Raw genomic sequence first — 20,892 nt, forward strand, 5'->3', positions numbered from 1 at the left:
CTCCCCCGATTTCATCAAGGGAGACAAATATCAATCCGTCAGACATTTTCTCTTTGATTGCTGAGATTCAATTTAAATCCCTTCAGATAACAGCGTCAGCTAAACGGCTAAAATGTAAACGTGAATGTGTCTCTGTGAGAGGAGAACAGCTCATTTAACCACACACACACACACACCACATAACGCTGAGCACGAGCAAAATAATAATGACAGTAAATGTGATGTTTTATTGATCGCTGTAGGGAAAGTCTCTTTGCACTTGAGGCGGGTCGGAGGTCAGGGTCGGGCCGGTAGGGATTCACCGTCTCGATCGAGGAAACTTCAGCAGGGGGTCGAAGGTCGGTCTCTCTGTTCACTACGGCGCATAAAATATATAAAACGCATGAAGATAAACACAAAGTCCAGACCTGCAGCAGGATTTTGTGGACCTGCGTCTGCTGCTGAACTCTGCAGGCGGTTTCAGCTGCTCCTCCTCCCAGGCTGACGGCTGGAATGCTGACATAACAGATGTTGTCTGACAAAGCCAATAATTATCTGCTGTACTGCTGTATCACCCCCCCCCCCCTCCTCCTCCTCCTCCTCCCTCCTCCTCCCCCCTCCTCCTCCTCCTCCGACTGCCTCTCCTTGGCACATCCACATATCCTCCAGTCATTCTGTGTGTAAATGAAACTAATCCCTCGTCCTCCTGTACTGACCCACATTTTCACAAGATCTTTTGTCAAGACTTTAGAAACCTTCAAAGTCAAGTCCCAAGTCACCAGAACCCAAGTCAAGTCCCAAGTCACCAGAACTAAGTCTCAAGTCTTCTCGTCATGCATCAAGTCTCAAGTCTAAATGTAGAACAGCAAGTCAAGTCAGAACAAATCAAGAGTCCAGTATCAATTTAATATCTTAAAGAAAACTAAATATCTAGGACTTTTCAATGCAATATGGTTTTAATAGGATAAAAACTTGGTAAGAGCATCATGAGTTTGATTTCTATAATCAGTTTCAACTTCAATAAATTCAATCATTCCATACAAATTCAGAAAACAGAATTTAAATTCAGTCGTCCGCTGGAACAAATCTCATCACTTTCAATCTAAGTCATTTACACAAACACAAGATCTCAAGTCAAGACTTTAGAAACCTTTTCAAGTCATCAAAGTACAAGTCAGAGTCAAGTCCCAAGTCACCAGAACCCAAGTCAAGTCAAGTCTCAAGTCTTCTCTTCATGCATCAAGTCAAGTCTCAAGCTTAAAAGTCTGTCGAGTCAGTCGAGTCTATACAGAGCTGAGCAACCAGCAGAGGTGGGGACTCGGGTCACATGACTTGGACTCGGGTCACATGACTTGGACTCGAGTCTCCACCTCTGCTGGTCGCTCAGCTCTGTATAGAAATGAATGGACTGACTTGTTGCTCACAGTGTGAACACGGAGTTAGAGGGACTTCCACTGAGCGAACTGGTTCAGTGTCTTGCTTCATTTTGTCAGGATCCACAACTATTTGTTGATTTGACTCGTGTCCTTTCATGTACGGGACGTCCTCTGTTCCATTCTGTCAGCTGGATCGAGCAGCAACAGACGTGTCTAATGGAGAAGGTTCCTCACTGAAAGCCATTTTAGTGGCATCTTAGTGTATTTGATTATTGGTGACATTTTTGGTTTTATGTACAATTTCTGAATCGTTTATATTGTGTAAGACATATAGTATTTGTATATTACTGGTCTGTTATATTTATTGTTATATTGACTCATTAACACTGTGTTTCAACTGCCGGTCCTGCCCATAGCCTTCTTGGACTAGAGCAGTGGTTCTCAACGTGGGGTCCGGGGACCACCAGGGGTCCTTGAGGGTGTTCCAGGGGGTCCCCAGCAAATTGATGAATTGTTAAACATTATTTTGTCATTTTAGAATGACTATTTTGATCATGGTTTCACTGTTATGTCTCTACCTACAGTACAGATAGTCATGCAATTCTGGACAAAATCATATCTGACAATAAAAATATTCTCAGATTTGGGTCCGAGAGACAACATCTCATCAGATGGGGGTCTGTGGCTCTAATGTGGACTAAACTAGGGTCCTTGATATGAAAAAGGTTGAGAACCACTGGACTAGAGGACCACAATGGAAATAAGTCTTGGGGCTTTCTTGTGTTTTATATCCTCGATTGTTTTTTAACCAGGCGCGTTGGGGAGAGCCGGGACAAAAGAAGCACGGACATTTTATGGCGTTACAAAGAAGTCTGTCACAAGCTGTGAAGTCAAGATGTGTAAACTTCCGCCCACAACTCCTCCGACTTTTTATTATCCCCCGAAAATTTTTGGTTTGGTAAGTAAAATGTCAAAACCGGAACTGTTTTTCTACTTGTGTTTATTTTTTGGAGGTTACAAACTTCTGCCATTTTATAACCCTATCCAGGGACTAACAGTCAGCACAGGTTCCATGTATCATGCTCCTGATCTCGGGTGCTACAGGTGAGACAGGAGAGGGACAGAAGCGCTATGCTAGCAGTTGAAAAGAATGTTTTCTTGTGCTCCATTTACACACACAGAGAGAGAGCAACCCACTGCTGTGCACATGACTGGTTTGTGCTAATTAGGCTACTGATGAAAAACATCTTGAACTGCAAAAGGTGATAAAATAGTGTGCAAGGATATGTAATGATCCAGTGACTTTTACGTATCGTTTTCATAATTTTTATATATTTAAAACTGACAACTATTAAAATCAATAAAGATTTACATCTGAAAGGACGTGTATATTAGGTTATCAGCTTTAAATAAAAATACAAAATCTGGAAATATCTATTATTGGGCAGCTTTTGTCCCACTCCTCTGCCTCTTCTGTCCTGACAGTCAGGGACAAAAGAAGCAGTATGAAGCTAGTTTTGCTTTCGGTCTAATTACACTGGAATCGTTTATTAAAAATCTCTATATATTGTTGCTGATGTTAGAGCACATGTGTCAGTTGCTTATCATAAAGTCTGGTTACTCTACCTCTATTGATCTTTGAGTAATTAGGAACAAACCAAAAAGTGCTTCTTTTGTCCCGGCTCTCCCCTATAGTATATGCAACTTGTTTTAAAATGATCAAGTAAATCAAATCAAATCCACAGATAAAGCAAAGCACATTTTACAGGAATGAAGAACATAATGCTCATTTTGCTGACGCAGATGTGTTTGGGGGGTTTTTAACGGGCTTCAGGGGCAGCAGGGGTCACGAACGTCACTCAGCACATAAATGGCAGCGTAAACTTTCAATTTGAGTACGACAAAGAAAAACAGCAAGATTGCAGCGCTGTGGTTTCTCCGCGACAGCACAGCAGCGATGGAAATAAACTTAAAGAAAACACTCTTACTCAATCCGGCCGGCCGAGGAGCCGATGTTGGCCTCCGAGTCTCTTATCCAAGTCACCATCTGACCCCGTTTTCCCCCTCATTTAGCAAATCGGTGTCCCTTATCGTGTCGAAGAACTGCCTTTGAACCAGAAAACACACAAATAGGAGGAGGAGGAAGAGGAGGAGGAGGAGGAGGAGGTAACAGTCCTCAGAAAGCCTGAACTTTTGCGGTGAAGAGATTTTTATAGCTCAGAAGGAAAGAAAAAATAGATTTCTTGTGACGGATGACAGAATATCGCAAATACACATCTCTCCCAGTCTGTTTTCGAACCGTTTTATTTCCAGTGTGAATCTCTCTCCCGATCTCTCTCTCTATATATATACATCAGAATGTCTGTCTGTCTCTCTCTCTCTCTCTCTCTCTCTCTCTCTCTCTCTCTCTCTCTCTCTCTCTCTCTCTCTCTTCCCCCACTTGTTCTCTTGCTCACTTTCTTGGGGTCAAATTGCCTTTTCTTCTTCCCTCTCTGAACTCATCAGAGAAAGTAAAAAATGCAGAGAAAGAGAAACGGAGAGAGTGAAAACAGCAACTGAACTGAATTATTTAGATGTTATTTTTGCTGATAACGCTATTTATTGATTTTTAACTACTACTTGTCATCTGTTAATGTTTATAATATCACTTCAATTAACAATATATTGTTTTGCCAACATATGTTTGTTTCATACTAATAAAAAAGAATCGGATTGAATTGAATTGAGCATTAACCTTCCTAGGTAGAAAAAAAAAGGTTATGTTGACAGTTTCAAGTAAATCTAAAAAATAAAATGAAATAAAACCAACATACATTTGGTTTAAAGTTAAGTCTCTGACTGTTGCTGGAGCTATGAAACCTGATAATATATAGTTTCAATTTCAGAAATCATGATACTTTTGCTACTTGATACATTTAAGTTAGAATTACATCATCCAGTTTGATGGAAATTTGTCACACAGTTGAAAACGCAGTTGAAAATAGACCAAGATGTGTTTTTTTCAGTGCAGACAGAGAGAGAGAGACATGGAGACAGGGACTTTTTGAACAGGCAGATGAAAGACCAAAGTTTCCCCGTGACCTGGTGTCGACCCCGGCTCCGCCTCTCCAATGCGCTCTCAACCAATGGGCTGCTAATAGCTAATCTGATGCAGGTTTGGTTCATGGACGGGGCAGAGCTGCAGCCTTCAGACTCACCTCTGAACTGCTGCTCATATGTTGTATTTCTTTATTTACTCCAGGATGTAACCGCAAATCCAACACCGATATCAATCCGGATCAAGTCGGTTGAGAGAAAATTTTGCCACCCGACTTCGAGTTATGACGCAATGTTGACCTTTAATCTTCTCAACAAGGCGAACCATAAAGTTTTAGTGTCAGTCAACAGTAAGAAAACACACACACATGCACCATGTCAGCCAGACAAACCTAACATTTGTTTGAATTGAGTTCCTCAAATTAAGTCGTTAAGCTGCAGGACGTCTGTGTGCAACAAAAACAAATGACGTCACTTCTGTTTTTGTCACTACGCTTCTCCCGCTGGTTTCCAACACATTTCGATCATGGCAGGTGCCTTTATGTCTCGTTGTCCTCCGTGCCGACGCCGCTCAGCCGAGCCAGAGGGACGCAGCTGCAGACAACATGGCGGACCTCGGTCTGACGCCTCCACCGCTGACAGGAAATCACATGACCTCAACAGCAGAGGTGGTTCTTCTTTGTATTTTTCCCACACCGCAGCCGAGGGGCATCACGAGGCAAATTCAGGTCAGTCAGTCAGTCAGTCAGTCAGTCAGTCAGTCAGTCAGTCGGTCAGTAAGTCAGTCAGTCAGTCAGTCAGTCAGTCAGTCGGTCAGTCAGTCAGTCAGTCAGTCAGTCAGTCAGGTAACGCTTAGTGAGATGTCAGTTCATGAGATGGCCACTAGAGGGCGTCTTTGACTAATAGATGGCCTCTTGCCTATGGGCTAAACGCCACATTGAGTCCCACACACTGATAACGCCATATTGAATCCCACACAGAGCCACTCTTCACTGTCAATTTACAGACATCCACGTCTCCCGTTGCCCTGTAAACTTTAACGTTAGGTAACGTGCAGAGAATTGAACTGAACACACGCTGTGGGTCTGTACAGGATCTGTGCTTGTTTTTCTCATGAAGGCATTCAGCATTGCGTTGTACTTTGTTGTGTTGCATTGTGTTGTGTTGTTTTTTTTGTTGCATTGCATTGCGGTGTGTTGTTTTGCGTTTTACTGTGCTGCATTGTGTTGCACTGAGTTGTGTTGCGTTGTGTTTCGTTGCACTGCGCTGGGTTGTATTGTGTTGATTGTTGCATTGTGTTGTGTTGCATTGCATTGTGGGGCCTTGTTTTGCATTTTACTGTGTTGTGTTGTGTTGCACTGTGCTATCCTCTGACCCGGCGCTGACCCGCCCGGCCGGTGGCTCCAGCCTGAACTCCGGTTCAAAACGTCGCCAAGTTCACAGTGACTGAGCGTCCATCAGATAACGACCTTGGCAGAGCTACGGGGCCCTGCAGCGGACATAATTAGGCCAGGCTGTTTGTGTCCCATTAATTTTCTGCCACATAGCTGCAGCCTGTTCTCTGCCTGTCAGTGAAGGCGGTCAGGTGGAGGGCGGACATGCTGCTGACCTCAGTGATGACCTCAGTGATGACCTCAGCAGTGACCTCAGTGGAAGTTTTCCTTCTAATGAGGTCAAGATATGAAAGGGGATTGTTTTGAGTATACATACTACTGCTACTACACCTGCTACTACTAAAGTTACTATTATTACTATTATTACTTCTTCTACTACTACTATTACCAATAATAATAATAATATCTCACTCCACCACTGCTCCTAACACTGTAATAACGTTTCAAACAAAGCTTTACAAGCTATATAGTGCTTTGTGGAAACAAAGCCCGAGCCTTGTTCCTATTGTATGATAATTAATCAGACAATATCTCTAATGTGTTACTGAATGGCTGCAGTGGAAACGGGATGTTGGTGTGAGAATCTTTCACAAAGGGCCGACCAGCCTGAAAAACAACTGTAGTAATCCTATAATACATTTTAGAAACATACAGTGCAAATGTCACAGCTAGACTATGAGTTCCTATAGGAATATTATAGTGATATCATAGGAGATAAACCAACAATTACATTATGGTCTGTAAACTCAACTATTGAGTACCACAGACACACTATAAGTCCCTATAGGAATATTATAGTGATAATATATAATATTATAGTGGAGATTAAAATAACATAAAGCCATTATAAACTCACTTTGAGTACCATAATCAAACAAGTCCCTATAGGAATGTTTTAGGAATATTACAGGGACTTCTTATAAGGGAAAACACATTTAAAGGGAAGGTTCAGTGATTTTATAAACCTTCCCTATTAATCACTAATCAAGCCCCTCTTACAATGTGTCAAAGGTTTTTACATTAGAGCTCGTGTTTCTATGAAATCGGCAACCAACTCCTATTATCATTTGTTAGCAATGCTAGCACAAGTCAATGTGATATGAAACCATAACTCTTAAAATCATTCCACAGCTGTAGTAAAAATACGTAATAGAACTTGCTCAAAGCACTTGAATGGGATTTTGAAAGTAAAGGTTTCATACCCCATTGACTTTCACTAGCATTGCTAACAAATGCTAACAGGAGGCTGGTGCTGATTTCTCAGAGACAAAAACTGTGATGTAAAAATGTTTTGAATGTTATAATAGTGGACATGGTTAGTGATAAATAGGACAGGCCTCTAAAATCACTGAACCTTCCCTTTAAGTTGTCTGGCTGTAGCTCTATACTATTATATTTAGTTTTCCAAAATGCTAACTGATGACAAAACGTTTCCATAAATCAATAAATTTTGTCAAGAACTTTTTTCTGTTCTTGTGGAATAGAAAAGTGTCTTAATTCTGCAAACTGATCAAACAGCATCAACAACAAAAAATACTTTAGGTTATCATCTTGTAATTTACTCTTTACATCAACTGTACATCAACTACATCTGATACACTTAATGCATAAACAGGACAAATATATACAGACTCCTTAAAGCGGAGAAAGTGCTATCTCCTTCCATGAATCCATACACAACAATTTCACAGCGCGTCTATTAGGCTTCAAAACCAACAAAGAAATAGTCCTATAATTAGGCCAATAATAATAATAATAATAAAAATAATAATAATAATCATAATTGTATTCTCAATAATGGCAAAAGTATTCTGCTCTAAAAAAAGGGATTTATGGCTATATTCTAGCAGTGATACATGGTATTATGGACAATCCTTTACATAGGTTAGTGTCTCATAGGCTATCATCTATTCATAATTACAACAAATAATATTACTGATACTGTAAAAGTACGATAGAAACGATATGGCCTATACATCTGCACTTTAAATACAGCTTATTCGTAACGCTACTTCATTTGATACACACGTAATAGCATCGTTAAGGATATATATCACATTCATATAAAAAAAACTGAACATAAACATATATTTTGACGTTGACATTAGACTTATTCCAGGTTGTGGTCTTATCAATGAAAAACAAGTGCAAGATCCGTCAGTGAAACTGTTTAGCGGTGGGTAGAACTGTTAAAAAAACAAGACTAAGAGCAGCTCAGATAACTGGAGATGGGTCCGGTCTCTCCTCTGTCCAACAACATGGCTCCGTAAATGTATTTTCACAAGAGTGTTCAGCCATTTCTCCAACGCAGATCTGTTCTTCAGAGAGATTATTTCAGGCCTTAATTGGATTTCCAATCAGAACTGTCACATTTTCGAGCAAAGAAACAATAATAAAAATACGATACTCGATCGATCCCCTAAGGAAATTGATCACTCTGCTGGCCCTTCTCCACAGGGAGGATTTCCCTGCAGCTGGTCGGGACCCAGTGCCTTGCTCAAGGGCGGTTCAGCAGGAAAAGCCCGGGTCCTCCGGTTAAATGTAATGTTTCTCATTGACGCACACTGAATCTCGAGACTTAAATAACTTAAAAATGCATGTAAAGGCTACTGAGAGGCAACAAAAGACGAAAATAAAATGCTGCTGGTGAGTGGGTCAGTCAGTGGAAATTAGACAAAGTGGCCTGAACTGCATCCCTTGGAAGGGTTTGCCAGAACCTCTTGGTGAGTCTTTCTCTCTGTGAGTCTGAACCAGTTTGCAGTTATGAGTGAAATGCACTTGAAGTCCGTTCAGTGGGCGCTCCAGCAGGGCCAACCCAGATCCTCTGGCTGAATATAAGCACTCACTGAATCTTGATAATTAAATAACTTAAAATGCATGTAAAGGCTACTGAGAGGCAACAAAATATAAAAAATGCTGAAGGTGAATGGGTTTTATCGTCTGTAAACCGCTTTCTGTCAGTGGAAATGACACTGATACTGCACAGTCAGGAAAGGCAAACCAGGACCAAGAGACTGTCGGTAATGTTGCCTCTTGGGGAGCTTTCTCTCTGTTTCTAAACCGGTTTGTAGTTGTAAGTGAAATGCACATGCAGTCCGTTCACCGGCACTTCAGCAGGGCGAACCCAGGACCTCTGGTTATAGGCTACAGGCCTCAGGCTATAGACACCTACATTTCTGAGTGATGCACACTGCACCTCGATACTTAAATAACTTAAAAATGCATGTATAGGCCGCTGAGATGCAACAAAAGGTAAAAACGCAGAAGGTGAATGGGTTTTAAGAGTGCACCAGATGGATAAACATGTATTTTTGTACCATAAAATGGTTCTTAAGGCTTGTACTTTCTCATGGTGCTGCAAAGAACCATTGAAGAATGCATGAAATGCTCCAAAACCAGCAATGTAAACCACTTCATGTCAGTGGAAATAAGTGGCCTGAACTGAGTCAGGAGAGGAGCCGTGGTTGCATCCCTTTCCCTGGACTTGGAGAGGTTTTCCAGAACCAAAAAAAGTCTTTCTCACCTACATAGACAGCTACATTTCTCATTGATGCACACTGCACCTTGATACTTAAATAACTTAAAAATGCATGTATAGGCCGCTGAGAGGCAACAAAAGGTAAAAACGCTGAAGTTTGAAGAGTGGGGTTTGAGAGTGCACCAGATGGCTGTGAGACTGGATAAACGTGTATTTTTGGTGCTGTACCAGAAAATGGTTCTTTAGGCTTGTACCATAGCACAGAACTTTTTCATGGTGCAAAGAACCATTGAAGAACGCATGACAAACCACTTCATGTCAGTGGAAATGACACAAAGTGGCCTGAACTGCCTGCAGAGTCAGGAGAGGAGCGGTGGTTGCGTCCCTTTCCCTGGACTTGGAGGGTTTTTCCAGAACCAAGAGACAGAGGGAACGTTGCCTCTTCAGGAGTTTTTTGGAAAGTCTTTCTCAGTGTGTGTGTGTGTGTGTGTGTGTGTGTGTGTCTAAACCGGGTTGTAGTTGTAACCGAAGCGCACGTGCAGTCCGTTCACCGGGTGCACTATGGGCACGGTCTGCATCTTGGGGAAGGTCTGCGTGGCGAGGCTCCACCTGCAGGTGGCGATCAGCTCCACGGCCAGAGTCTTGAGGATGACCTGCGCCAGCTCCTTCCCCACGCAGCTCCGCACGCCGCCGCCGAACGGCACGTAGCTGAACCGCGCCGAGCGGCTCTCCTCCCGCTCCGCGCCGAACCGCTCCGGGTCGAACAGCTCCGGGCTCTGGAACACGGCGGCGGTCTCGTGCGTGTCCCGGATGCTGTACATGACGCTCCAGCCTTTGGGGATCTGGTAGCCCTGGGAAAGAAAAATAATGGTAAATGCACATGAGTACGCTGTTATTTCTCAATGCAGATACTTTGATTTGTGTTTACAGTACTTTAGGCATCTGGTACAAGCTCAAAGGTTCTATATAGTACCAGAAAATGGTTCTTAAAGTGCTGTGTAACTTTGGTAGTACCTTGGGTTGTGTAGCTTCTTCCATGATAAAACCCCAAAATCTGTGATTCTCTGTTATCTGTTATATAAAACTGCAGCAGCATGACTTGTTTTTTATATATTGTCAGAATCTGCTTTGTCGGCGTTCCTTTATGTGCTAGAAGTGATTTTCAGACTGCTCCTCCATACAATGGCAGTGAATGGAGAGAGAAAAAAACACAATTCTACAGTCTGCTCTACCGGAGCAACAGATCACAGAATCACTGATTTTGGGGTTTTATCATGGAGGAAGAAACACAACCCAAGATACTACCAATGTTCAACATCACTTTAACGTAATGAAATGGTGCAGTGAAATGACAATTCTAATGAAATGGTTCTAAAACCCTTTTTGGTGCTGCAAAGAACCCTTTAAGAAAGCATAAAATGCCTCACATCATCTTATCTAATTGTATCTTATCATCAGATTAGATTATTAATTTAATAGCCATATCTTGTTGAACATTTGCTTTACTTTTGATGTTTTTAATTAAATTGAAATTAAAAAGATGGATGATTCAATGCCTCAAGTTTAAGTTATATTTTAATGATTTGGAAACCTGTTGGTTGGCTCATTTGTTGGTGAGCAGCTCCATTCATTCACTCATTCAGGCAGTTAATCCACCCTCCTCTATAACCTAATCCCAGTCATTTCTATGGCGTTTGGACGTCCTTCCTCTGCAGGCTGTAGGAGGATGCACTTGAGCGAACAGGCATAAAGGCGTTTTAAATCCCGCACCCCAATTACTTCCTCGGCAATAGGGCATTTATACCCAGAGAAAGAGATGCATAAATGCCGTTGTGTGCTGGAATTGTATTCTGGGAATTCCTCTCGCATTGTTTGAAACTCCAATTTGAACTCCAATTGCCCTTCTGCAATAAACGCAGCAAATTGGGGGCAAAGTGAGGCCGGGGCAGGGGGCAGGTGAGGATGATGAGGGCAAAATCTGTACAGAAAACAGCATCTATGTGTTTCAAAATGCAGCCGGGCTGCTGCACAGCAAATGGGCCGTGAGGATGACAACACAACAGAGCAGAATAGGATAGAGGAGAATAGAGTTTAACTGATTAGAGCTTTATTTTGCCTCCAGCGTGAGCTTTTAAGGGCGGATTGTTCCTTCAATGTGTGGAGACTTGAACTTACGTCCAATTCAAACGTCTGCAGAGCGGTCCGGTAACCACCGGACACCGGCGGCAGGAACCGGAGAACCTCTTTGACCACGCAGTCGACGTAGCGGAGCTGGCTCAGCTTCTCCAGCGTCAGATACGGAACATGTGACCTGGAGCGGGGGAAGCCCTTCTCACTGCTGTGATTGTGCCGGTTGTTGTGACTCCCTCCGTTCAGCAGGCGGGTGGTCTCCGTGTCGGCGTCCTCCTCCGTCTCCGTGGCGACGGCGGACGGGCCGCGGCGGCCGTGGGAGTCGAAGCCGAGGCCCTCGGCCTCCAGCTCGGCCCGGGCCCGCTCCGCCACCGCCGGGTGGCGAAGCAGCTGCAGCACCAGAGAGGTGGAGGCGCTCGCCGTGGTGGAGTGAGCGGCGAAGATCAACTCCACCGCTGTTTCCTGCAAGGTGGGGGTGGATGGAGGTATAGATTGATTTCAATTCATTTAATTGATTGGATGTCACTGATTATTTCATATTGAGAATGACCTGGAGAGACAAGATCAACTGGGAAGAAGGGTATGATGGGGTACATGCATCAAAAAGTTTTCTATATAGCACCAGGAAATGGTTCTTTCAGCTTGTACCATAGCAGAACCCTTTTGATGCGATAAAGAACCATTTAAGAAAGGTTCTCTACGGTACCATGCTCAAACATAGAACCTTTATGGTGCTGTAAAGAACCCTTAAAAGATGAATGAAATGCTCTAAGTCAGCTGTAGCATCCCCAGCCTTTGGGAATCTGGTAGCCCTACAAAGAAACTAAGAAAAATAATGACAAATAAATATGAGAAGACTGATATTCTTCCAAGTTGATATAGGTCTGTGCTATTTTGTATATCCAGTCCTATAGGCATCTGGTAGAGTCTTAACCAAAAGGGTTCTTGAGGCTTGTGCCACAGCGGAGCCCTGTTTGGTGCTGTAAAAAACCTTTAAGAAAGTTCCCATGAAATGAACTCCCATTACTTTGACTTCCTGGAAAACAGAGTATCTTTTATGGTGACCTAAATATACATTTCTAACCAATAAAATCATCATTTTTAACAGTCCTTTAACAGATCCCTCACTGTGTCATGTCCCGCCCCAACATCCTGTTTCAACAGGAGATACATAAAATCCAGCAAGTAAAGATGCCATTTCATGGGGTCTTTAAGAACCACACTGGGCTCCTTATCCTGATTTACCAGTTTTATTTTAACAAATCAGAGGGTTCTTTGAGTCACTGCCTTTCTATACAGAACCACCACAATAACCCAAGAGCTCCTGCAGAAGGCCGTGGTACCTTGAGCTCCTGGATGCTGAGCTGGTGTCCGGCCTCCTTGGAGCTGGACAGCATGTAGTCGAAGGCGTCGTGGTATTCCTCCTCCGCCTGCTGCCGCTCCAGCTTCTCCTCGATGATCTTCTCCATGTTGGCGTGCAGGATCTCCCTCGCTTTTATCCCCTGGACACATGAAATGCACGATTGGTATCTGTATTTATTCTTATGACTGTTCTGTGTTAGTTATCTGAGGCCATGCGATGGTTGGCCTCGGGTTAGGGTTAGTCTTTATTGTAATTAGTGGGTGTTATGAAAACAAATGGAAAACAAGTGCAAATCAACATAAATTTAGATTTTTACTTTTTTTTTGCAGCTAAATAACACATCATTCATCATCAAAAATGAATCAGTGACAGTGAATCAACATTCATTGTCATGAATAATGAAACCCAGTGAGGCAGTTGCACATTGCATGTAGCAATAGTAAAGTCAGCTTTACTATTCAGCTATAGTATCAGCCAGTGATCATCAAAAGGTAAGAAACCACCAATATAAACGAACATTAATTCACAATTTACCTTCAGAAGAGCATTAATTTATGCTTTTTTCCACTATAGTAATAATCTGCAACATTTTCACAAAATCTCTGTTGTGCTCCCCTCTCTCTCTTTAACTCAACAGTGATCCAGCCTATATCAGTTCATAAGTCTGTTCTAAACAGCCGGTGTCTGGTCGCTCTTTCCTGCCGCACAGGAAGTGATGAGTTTTATGTTTCCGGTTTGTTTGGAATCAACAGAAGAAGAAGAACTGGGTAGTTAGCATGAGCAGCAATAGCCACCATGGCTGAAGATTACTTCTATCCTCAGATAATTTACATCAGTTGAATTCAACTTAATGACGTACCCTGTATATATACTGTATGTATATGATGTATATATTGTGACATGAGGATTTCTGTCAACTTAAAAAGGTGAGTAAACTAGGAGGCGTCCCGGTACTTCAGTGGTCTAAGCGTAACGTTCCGTGTTCGAATCCGGCCCAGGACCTTCGTCGCATGTCATCCCTCTCTCTTTCTCCCAGTCTTTCCTGTCTCTCTCAACTTTGAACTATCTAATAAAGACAAAAATTCCCCCTAAAAACGACCCTGGTTTCCGTACCACCCCGCGTCTTCCTCCTCTCACCTTGCGCAGGCCGCTGAGCGGGGCGTCGACGGGCAGCGAGAACAGGTTGTTCATCAGCTGCTCGAAGATCCGGGCCAGGTAAACGATCCGCTCCTCCTCCATCTCCAGGCCCAGCAGCACTCTGACGGCGATGCGGAAGGTCAGCGACTTGGCGGCGGCGTAGACGTCCACGGCGCCGGGCTCCGAACACCACTTGGCGATCTCGGACTTGACCACGTCCTGCAGCCGCGGCAGGTAGGACTCCAGAGCCGCCCGGCTGAACACTTTGGCCAGGATCTAGGAAGGAGAGGAGGAGGGAAGGGAAGGAGTCATAAAAATGTATTACCTGGTACAAGGCAGTTAAATAGTCACTGAACAGGAGGAAAGGATAGCATAGGTTAGGATAGGATTTAGAAGATACGGTAGGATTTAGGAGATAGGATAGGAAAGGATATAGGAGATAGGATATACCAGCTAGGATAGGAGATAGGAAATAGGATAGGATATAGGAGATAAGATAGGATAGGATGTAGGAGATAGGACAGGATAGGATATAGGTGATAGGATAGGATATAGGAGATACAATATAGAAGATAGGATAGGATATAGGTGATAAGATAGGATATAGGTGATAGGATAGGAGAAGATGTAGGAGATAAGATAGAATAAAGAGGATAGGAGATAGGATTGGATATAGGATAGCAGATGGGATAGGAGATAGGATATAGGATGAGATTAAAGAAATAGGATTGATAGGATATAGCAGATAGGGTTAGACAGGATATAGGAGATAGGATATGATACAGGATAGGATTGGATATAAGAGGATAGAATAAAGGAGATGGGACAGGATGTAGGATACAGGATAGGAGAAGATATATGACATAAGAGATAGGATACAATAGGAGGAGGAGATAGGATATGATAGGCTATAGGACAGGATAAATAGGGTAGGAGTAGGATAGAATAGGATACAATAGAACTTTATTTTGCCTCCAGCATTGGGAGCGTTTAATAAAGACTCTACTGCAGGCTGCACTGTCCATCTGAACAAGGCATTAAGTCTCATGATGAGTCTTTAAATCTTGTTTTCCTTAGTGGGAAATTCCACCAATGGAGAGAGATAATTTCTCTTGTTTCCAATGCAATTTCACCTGTTTTGAGAATATCTTATTTTAACAAACATTGAGCTGCTCTGTAGACAAAAAGAATCTGATTGGTTGAGTTAAACCTCAGTGGGCGGAGCCAAAGAACACAGTTTTTCTGGCTAAGTAACATTAGCATGAAGCTCAGTGAAAAGGCAAGAGTTAATATTATGAAGCCTAGCGCTCTGCTGCTAACTGAAAAAATAGAATCTACCATACTAAATTATCTAGGTTAGCTAGTTAGCTAGCTGACCTTAAAGTTCAAACTGGACATACTAGCCTATAGCTAGCTAGGTAAGCTAGTTAGCTAGCTGCTGACCTTCAACATCATGATGCCACAGTCATGAATGAATGAAAAGAAGTCATATTTTTATTTGTTTTGACAAGATTTCCTTCTTTGACATTAGAGTTTGCCAGCTAGCTAACTTGCGCTCTGAAAATCTGTGGTTCTTTGGCTCCGCCCATTTAGGTTTAAACTTTAGATTATTTCTGCGTCCAAGAAATGTTTAACTAAAACTCCAATCTTCTGAAAAAAATCAAAATTGCAATAAGAACTTCTGCAATTTCCAAATCCCAGAGGCTGCAGTTAATTCAGTTAATTTCTTCAGAGAGCAGGTAATCTTTGGTCCATGAATCAAAACCTTTCAGTAAAATCTCAGCAAAAAAACTCAGTAAAATCTGCACACTCACATCTAGTTTTTACAAAATTACTTTTCTTTAAACAATTTTAAAGTTCTAAACAATTTATTACAAGAAAAACTTTTTAAAAAAGTTTAAATCGCAATTGCAATATTCAAATAATTGCAATTAGATTTTTTGTCAATATCTTTCAGCCCTAATCCACAGAGAATTGAAGCTCTCCCTGCAGTGTCAGCGCCTCCCCCCCCCCCCTCTCTTCCTCCTCCTCCTCCTCCTCCTCCTCCTCCTCCTCCTCCTCCTCTTCCTTACCTTTCTCTTCTTCTTGTGCAGATCCCCGATGGAGTTGACCAGGGTGTTGGGTCCCAGGATGATGCGGGTGCTCTGGGGCCACTGGGTGCACACCAGGCTGTGCTCGCCCAGCAGGATCTTGCGGATGTTCTCGGCGCCCGTCACCCGGACGACGGGCTTCCCCAGCAGGTGAGTCTTAAACACATTACCATGCCGCTCTCTGCGCGAGATGTGGAAGTTAGAGCCCTGCAGAGAGAGAGAGAGAGAGAGGGAGAGAGAGAGAGAGAGAGAGAGAGAGAGAGAGAGAGAGGGGTCTAATAAACCTTTATTGTCACAATTCAAGCAACAATACAACAACTGAGTGAAAACTCATTATGCTACAAAACACATACTACACAAAAATGAGAGAAAGAGGAAAAGAAAGAGGGAGAATGAGATTTAGAGAAATATATGAGCACAGAAAGAGAGAGAGAGAGAGAGAGAGAAACATAGCCTACTAGCCTACTAATGTTTATAATAATTATACTAATATAGCCTACTGTATGTACAGTAATGTCAAAATAACTATAAAATGCAGATAGTATCATTATTATTCATCAATATTTAATGTAAAGAAGACTCTGATCTGCTGTATAATTTATTATATACTACACTATAATACTACTATAATAACTATTTTTCTTAGATTTTGTATTTGTTTTGTTGTTCTATGCTTTGGCAATATGTACACATGTATGTTAACCAAATAAAGGTTATTGAGAGAGAGAGAGAGAGAGAGAGAGAGGAATGTATATTTTTTTCATCATTTGATCATCTTATGTTCACATCTTTAATTTAATTTACTGTCTTTATTTTCCTTTATTTAGTTATTATTTCCCACTCCATATGCTTCAACTGCAGACAATGTATAAAATGTAAATAAAATGTAAATAATAAAATCAATAAAGAATGTTGACATTGGAAAGTGGGGAGAGAGAGAATTAGAGAAACACACAAGCAGAGAGAGAAAACGGAGAGAGGGACATAAATTAAAAGACAAGACACACACACACACACACACACACACACACACACACACACACACACACACCGGTGGAGGAGGTGTGTTAAAATCACGTGTGCTGTAACGAGGGCGCTCTGATTGACGCCCAGTCTGGACTGGATGGATGGATGGAGGGATAGAGGGATAGAGAGTGCATTCCTTGTTGGTGGAGAGAGAGAAAGAGAGAGAGAGAGAGGGAGAGAGAGAGAGAGAGAGAGGGAGAGAGAGAGAGAGAGAGGTGTGGAATTGAACAGAAAACGTCTGTTTTTTCACCGCAAGAAGGAATTACGCATGGCGCATCAAGTCCGCACATGTCGCATTAACAACAGAACTCAGCCTGCAAAAGAATCTGCGGGGCTTTTAAAAACTCTCCACGCGCTTCCTGATAGATCATCAATAATCTGATCATCAATACAGTCTCCAAACTCCTGTCTGCCCTGCGCTAAGATGTTAAAGTGTGAGAGCGTGATGTGGAGACGGCGACTCAAGAGTGATAAAGTTAAGAGGGAGCAACAGAAAAGGCCAAGATGAACCACACACACACACACACACACACACACACACACGGGGCTAACCTATAGTTTGGAACGCTTGTAAAAAAGCGAAAACTCCAGCAGGCCAGACGTGCTGGAGATTTCCTTCTCCTCTCTCTCTCTCTCTCTCTCTCTCTCTCTCTCTCTCTCTCACACACACACACACACACACACACCTGGAAGAGCCAGTGGAAGGTCTCTCCGACCAGCGGCCAGCCCATGGAGCCCCTCGGCAGCGGCAGGCTGCTCTCCTTGTCCCGGGTGAAGCTCCAGCGGAGGCTCCACAGCTGCCGGGTCAGCGCCAGCAGCAGCAGCGCGGAGAGCACCGAGGTGAGAGCGGCGGCCAGGGCCGACAGCGCGCCGAACTGGGCCAGGGGGAACATCTCCTCCGAGCCGGTCCGCTTCCCAGCATCCACCTGTGTCCGTGCGTAATGGCACAGCTGTCCCGTCCAAACCGACCCCCGTCCGGCGCTGCGTAACTCTTCTCCTCCTTCCGGCCTCTCCTCCTCCTCCTCCGTCTCCCTCGTAAACTCTATTCCGCAAATAAAAAAGGTGTGGAAGATGAGTTTGGGTGGGTTTACCCTCCACTGCATCACACAAACAGGGGGAGAGAAAACTCTTTCTGAACTCTTTCTCTCCCCCCGGCAAGAGACAATGGAGTTATATTATTATAGCTAGTTATATATGAGGTTAGACCTCAGCTGCCTTATTCTTTAGAAAAATGCAGATTGATATGATGCTCTATGTTTAGCCAATTTTAATGGGATCTTATTTCTTCCAGTCATTCGCCCCCTTCCTCTCCTCATCTCTGCCAACAATAAAAGAGGAGAATCCCATGTTTTAGTTGAAAATATGGAAATGGATCAAAGAAATCCTCATTTTTTTGCCTGTAATGATTTGAAGGCTTCTTTAAGATTTCTCCAAAACCTTTTGGAGCGACGCGCCTCCAGTTGAAACATCAGGCCGGATGGATGCTTCAGCAGAGACTCATGTTTGACAGCGGCTGAAGCGAGAAAAATAAATAAATAAATCGGGCATTTATAGTGTGAGGAAGCCGGCCTCCTCCCCCTGCCACTGCCGCCTCAAAATGAGGAGTAGCTGTCAACTATTCCAAATAGTTTTACAGGTTTACATGCGCCGGCTTGTCTATTAGGTTATGCGCCTTTATAGGTACAGTTCAGGGGGCTCAGTAACCCCCCGGGCGGCCCGGGGTTTATAGAGCAATGGCAATAAATCAGGTAAAAAAGAAGAAGGGGGGATTTGAATACAGTAGGCTACAGTATGGACGGGAATTAACAGGCGTAGTAAAGTAAACTAGAGGAGAGATGTTAGAAAGCAACTGGAAAACGGACAGGAGGAGCGCAAATGTTGACTAACTGATGAACTCAATCATTTTCAGTATAATATTGTAAAAAAAAAAAAAGGCCTTTCCCGGGGCGAAGCGGAGCCTCGCAGCCCGGAGCAGCAGCCTTACCTCGGTCTGAACGGTGCGAAGCAGGTTTCCCTCCAGACAGCGGTGAGAAAATCCTTCTGTTCGAGTCTCTTCCTCTCTTTCTCTCCCAAACCGGTGACTATTCCTCCACAGCGCGCGGGTTGCGGGGGGTTTTATAGATAAGGCTGCGCGGCATGATCCACCTTCAGCAGATGACGTTGATCTGAATATGTAAAGAGGCTCGTTAATTCACCGCAGACCGGGGAGAATAAAGTTGGAGATCACAGAGACGCAGCGGTGCGCGCTGGAGACTGAGGAGAGAGAGAAGAGAGAGAGAGGGGGAGAGAGAGAGAGAGAGAGAGAGAGAGAGGATCAAATGGCAGCGGATGGAGCAGACAGGTAGCCAATCGCTGGGATCCGTTCAGAGTTTGGCGCAGGTTTGAGAGAGATTACAGTATTCCAGGTTAGGGCTCGTTCAGGAAGAATAATCCCAACAGTTTGGCAGCCTGACCTGAAGAAAGCGGAGGGAAGAGGGAATAATGCTGCAAAAATACTAAGAGTATTTTCGGTATAACTGGGCCTGTAATTATGAATTTCAAAACTTTCAAAATTTCAAAATGAATGCAGTTAGACTAAGTTTTCTAGCAAACATTTCTCAAAAATGCTACAAATATTCCAGAATACTTGTAGTCTAATTTAACCAAAACAGTTAGGACGAAGTCAAACAGAAGGAACTCAGATCTGTTGTTATTTTGGCCTGATTGTTGCTCTCTTTCCTATGTATTGCTGCTGAATCGTGACGACTATGATGCTGGAAATTGCGCACATGCTGAGAGAGACGATGGATAGATAGATGTGAACATGTGGTGACGGTAAACAGCAGAGCCAACTATTTAGTTTTGGCGAAAAGTGTTTTTTTTAATGAACTTTCGTCTTGGCTCAGCTTCCCACAACAGCCGGACTCCCACAGGAAAACGGAAGATTTGATTTTTTTTTTAAACCCCGAATGATCCAGATGAGCTGGATGTTCAGTCAAACCTGCAGCGAGAGGCTCAGATTTGGGTCGCAAACGGTTAAAAGTCAGATTGTCTGTGCGTAAAACCCAGTCTGGCATCTCCTTCCTGCGTAAAGAGAGTCTGTGGTCTCTGCGTAAAGCCGGTGTGTGATCCGGCGGTCAGACCGGTTCATTCCCCGGTGGCTGCGGGTCCAGGTCGGAGGTTTGTGTGTGGTTTTTTTTTGCAGTGGAGCGGACGGGGAGGCTGGGAGCTGTCCTGTGGAGGAGAGAGACTCGGGGACTTCTGTTCTCTAAACCCCAAACTGAGGCAAAGCTCCTGCATCTGATATTATTTGACTCCAAAACCTCCAAACCTGCCGATATCCACTGAATTCCCTGGAACAAAACGGGGAAATGAAGAAATCAGTGAACGGATGCGTAATTTCCAACACATCTGCCTGTTTTTGTATCAACATGTGGAGTTTTTAACTTGTTGTGTTGAAACATAAATGTGTGTTGCCCCAAACCAGACACACAGATGTGTTGAAACTGACAAATCCTCTTGAAGAGTGAATTATTATGTGATAAATAAATAGTCAGTGTTAAAAATCAACACCATGCCAGAGTTTCTAGTTAATTTAACACTTTATAGAGTTTGGATTTGACACTTCTGATTCGCTGTGTGACTTTCAGGATGATTACAGACACAATTTGGCATCAGGACTGAATTTTAAGGTCGGACCAATCCACGCTAAACAATAAATCCTCCACTGTTAACAAGTGTTGGTTTTTCTGTGACAATTAAGACTGAAGATCTGGCTCTAAACTATCTAAAGTGTTAAATGAACTCTGATGGTGGACTGATGGAAACACTGACAGTGTTGATTTTTACACTCTGAGTTAAATTAACACTGAAGATTTTTGCTGTGAATCAGATGCAGTTCAAA

At 43.1% G+C, this 20,892-nt stretch overlaps 2 protein-coding genes across 2 annotated transcripts in view; both read right to left on the minus strand.

Moving 5' to 3' along the window:
• Positions 1-20,892, minus strand: part of slc22a15 (solute carrier family 22 member 15) — a 438,052-nt gene that overhangs the window by 286,347 nt on the left and 130,813 nt on the right. The gene's annotated exons all lie outside the window — the stretch shown is intronic.
• On the minus strand, positions 9,167-19,086 carry cyp26c1 (cytochrome P450, family 26, subfamily C, polypeptide 1). The gene is made up of 7 exons (XM_071898653.2): positions 18,994-19,086; positions 17,696-18,051; positions 15,966-16,190; positions 13,894-14,169; positions 12,737-12,895; positions 11,439-11,855; positions 9,167-10,114 (listed from the first exon to the last, which is right to left on the minus strand). The coding sequence occupies exons 2-7, from the start codon at positions 17,900-17,902 to the stop codon at positions 9,767-9,769; spliced, it is 1,632 nt and encodes a 543-aa protein (XP_071754754.2). The 5' UTR covers positions 17,903-18,051; positions 18,994-19,086; the 3' UTR covers positions 9,167-9,766.

The sequence above is a fragment of the Centroberyx gerrardi genome, chromosome 15, assembly GCF_048128805.1.
Source record: "Centroberyx gerrardi isolate f3 chromosome 15, fCenGer3.hap1.cur.20231027, whole genome shotgun sequence".
Taxonomy (NCBI): Eukaryota; Metazoa; Chordata; class Actinopteri; order Beryciformes; family Berycidae; genus Centroberyx; species Centroberyx gerrardi.

Coding starts and splice junctions, on each gene's coding strand:
- cyp26c1 (XM_071898653.2), bottom strand. CDS start 17,902: ATGTTCCCCCTGGCCCAGTTCGGCGCGCTGTCGGCCCTGGCCGCCGCT. Junction 11,856..12,736: donor TCAGCATCCAGGAGCTCAAG/GTACCACGGCCT, acceptor CCCACCTTGCAG/GAAACAGCGGTGGAGTTGAT. Junction 10,115..11,438: donor TGCAGACGTTTGAATTGGAC/GTAAGTTCAAGT, acceptor TTTCTTTCCCAG/GGCTACCAGATCCCCAAAGG.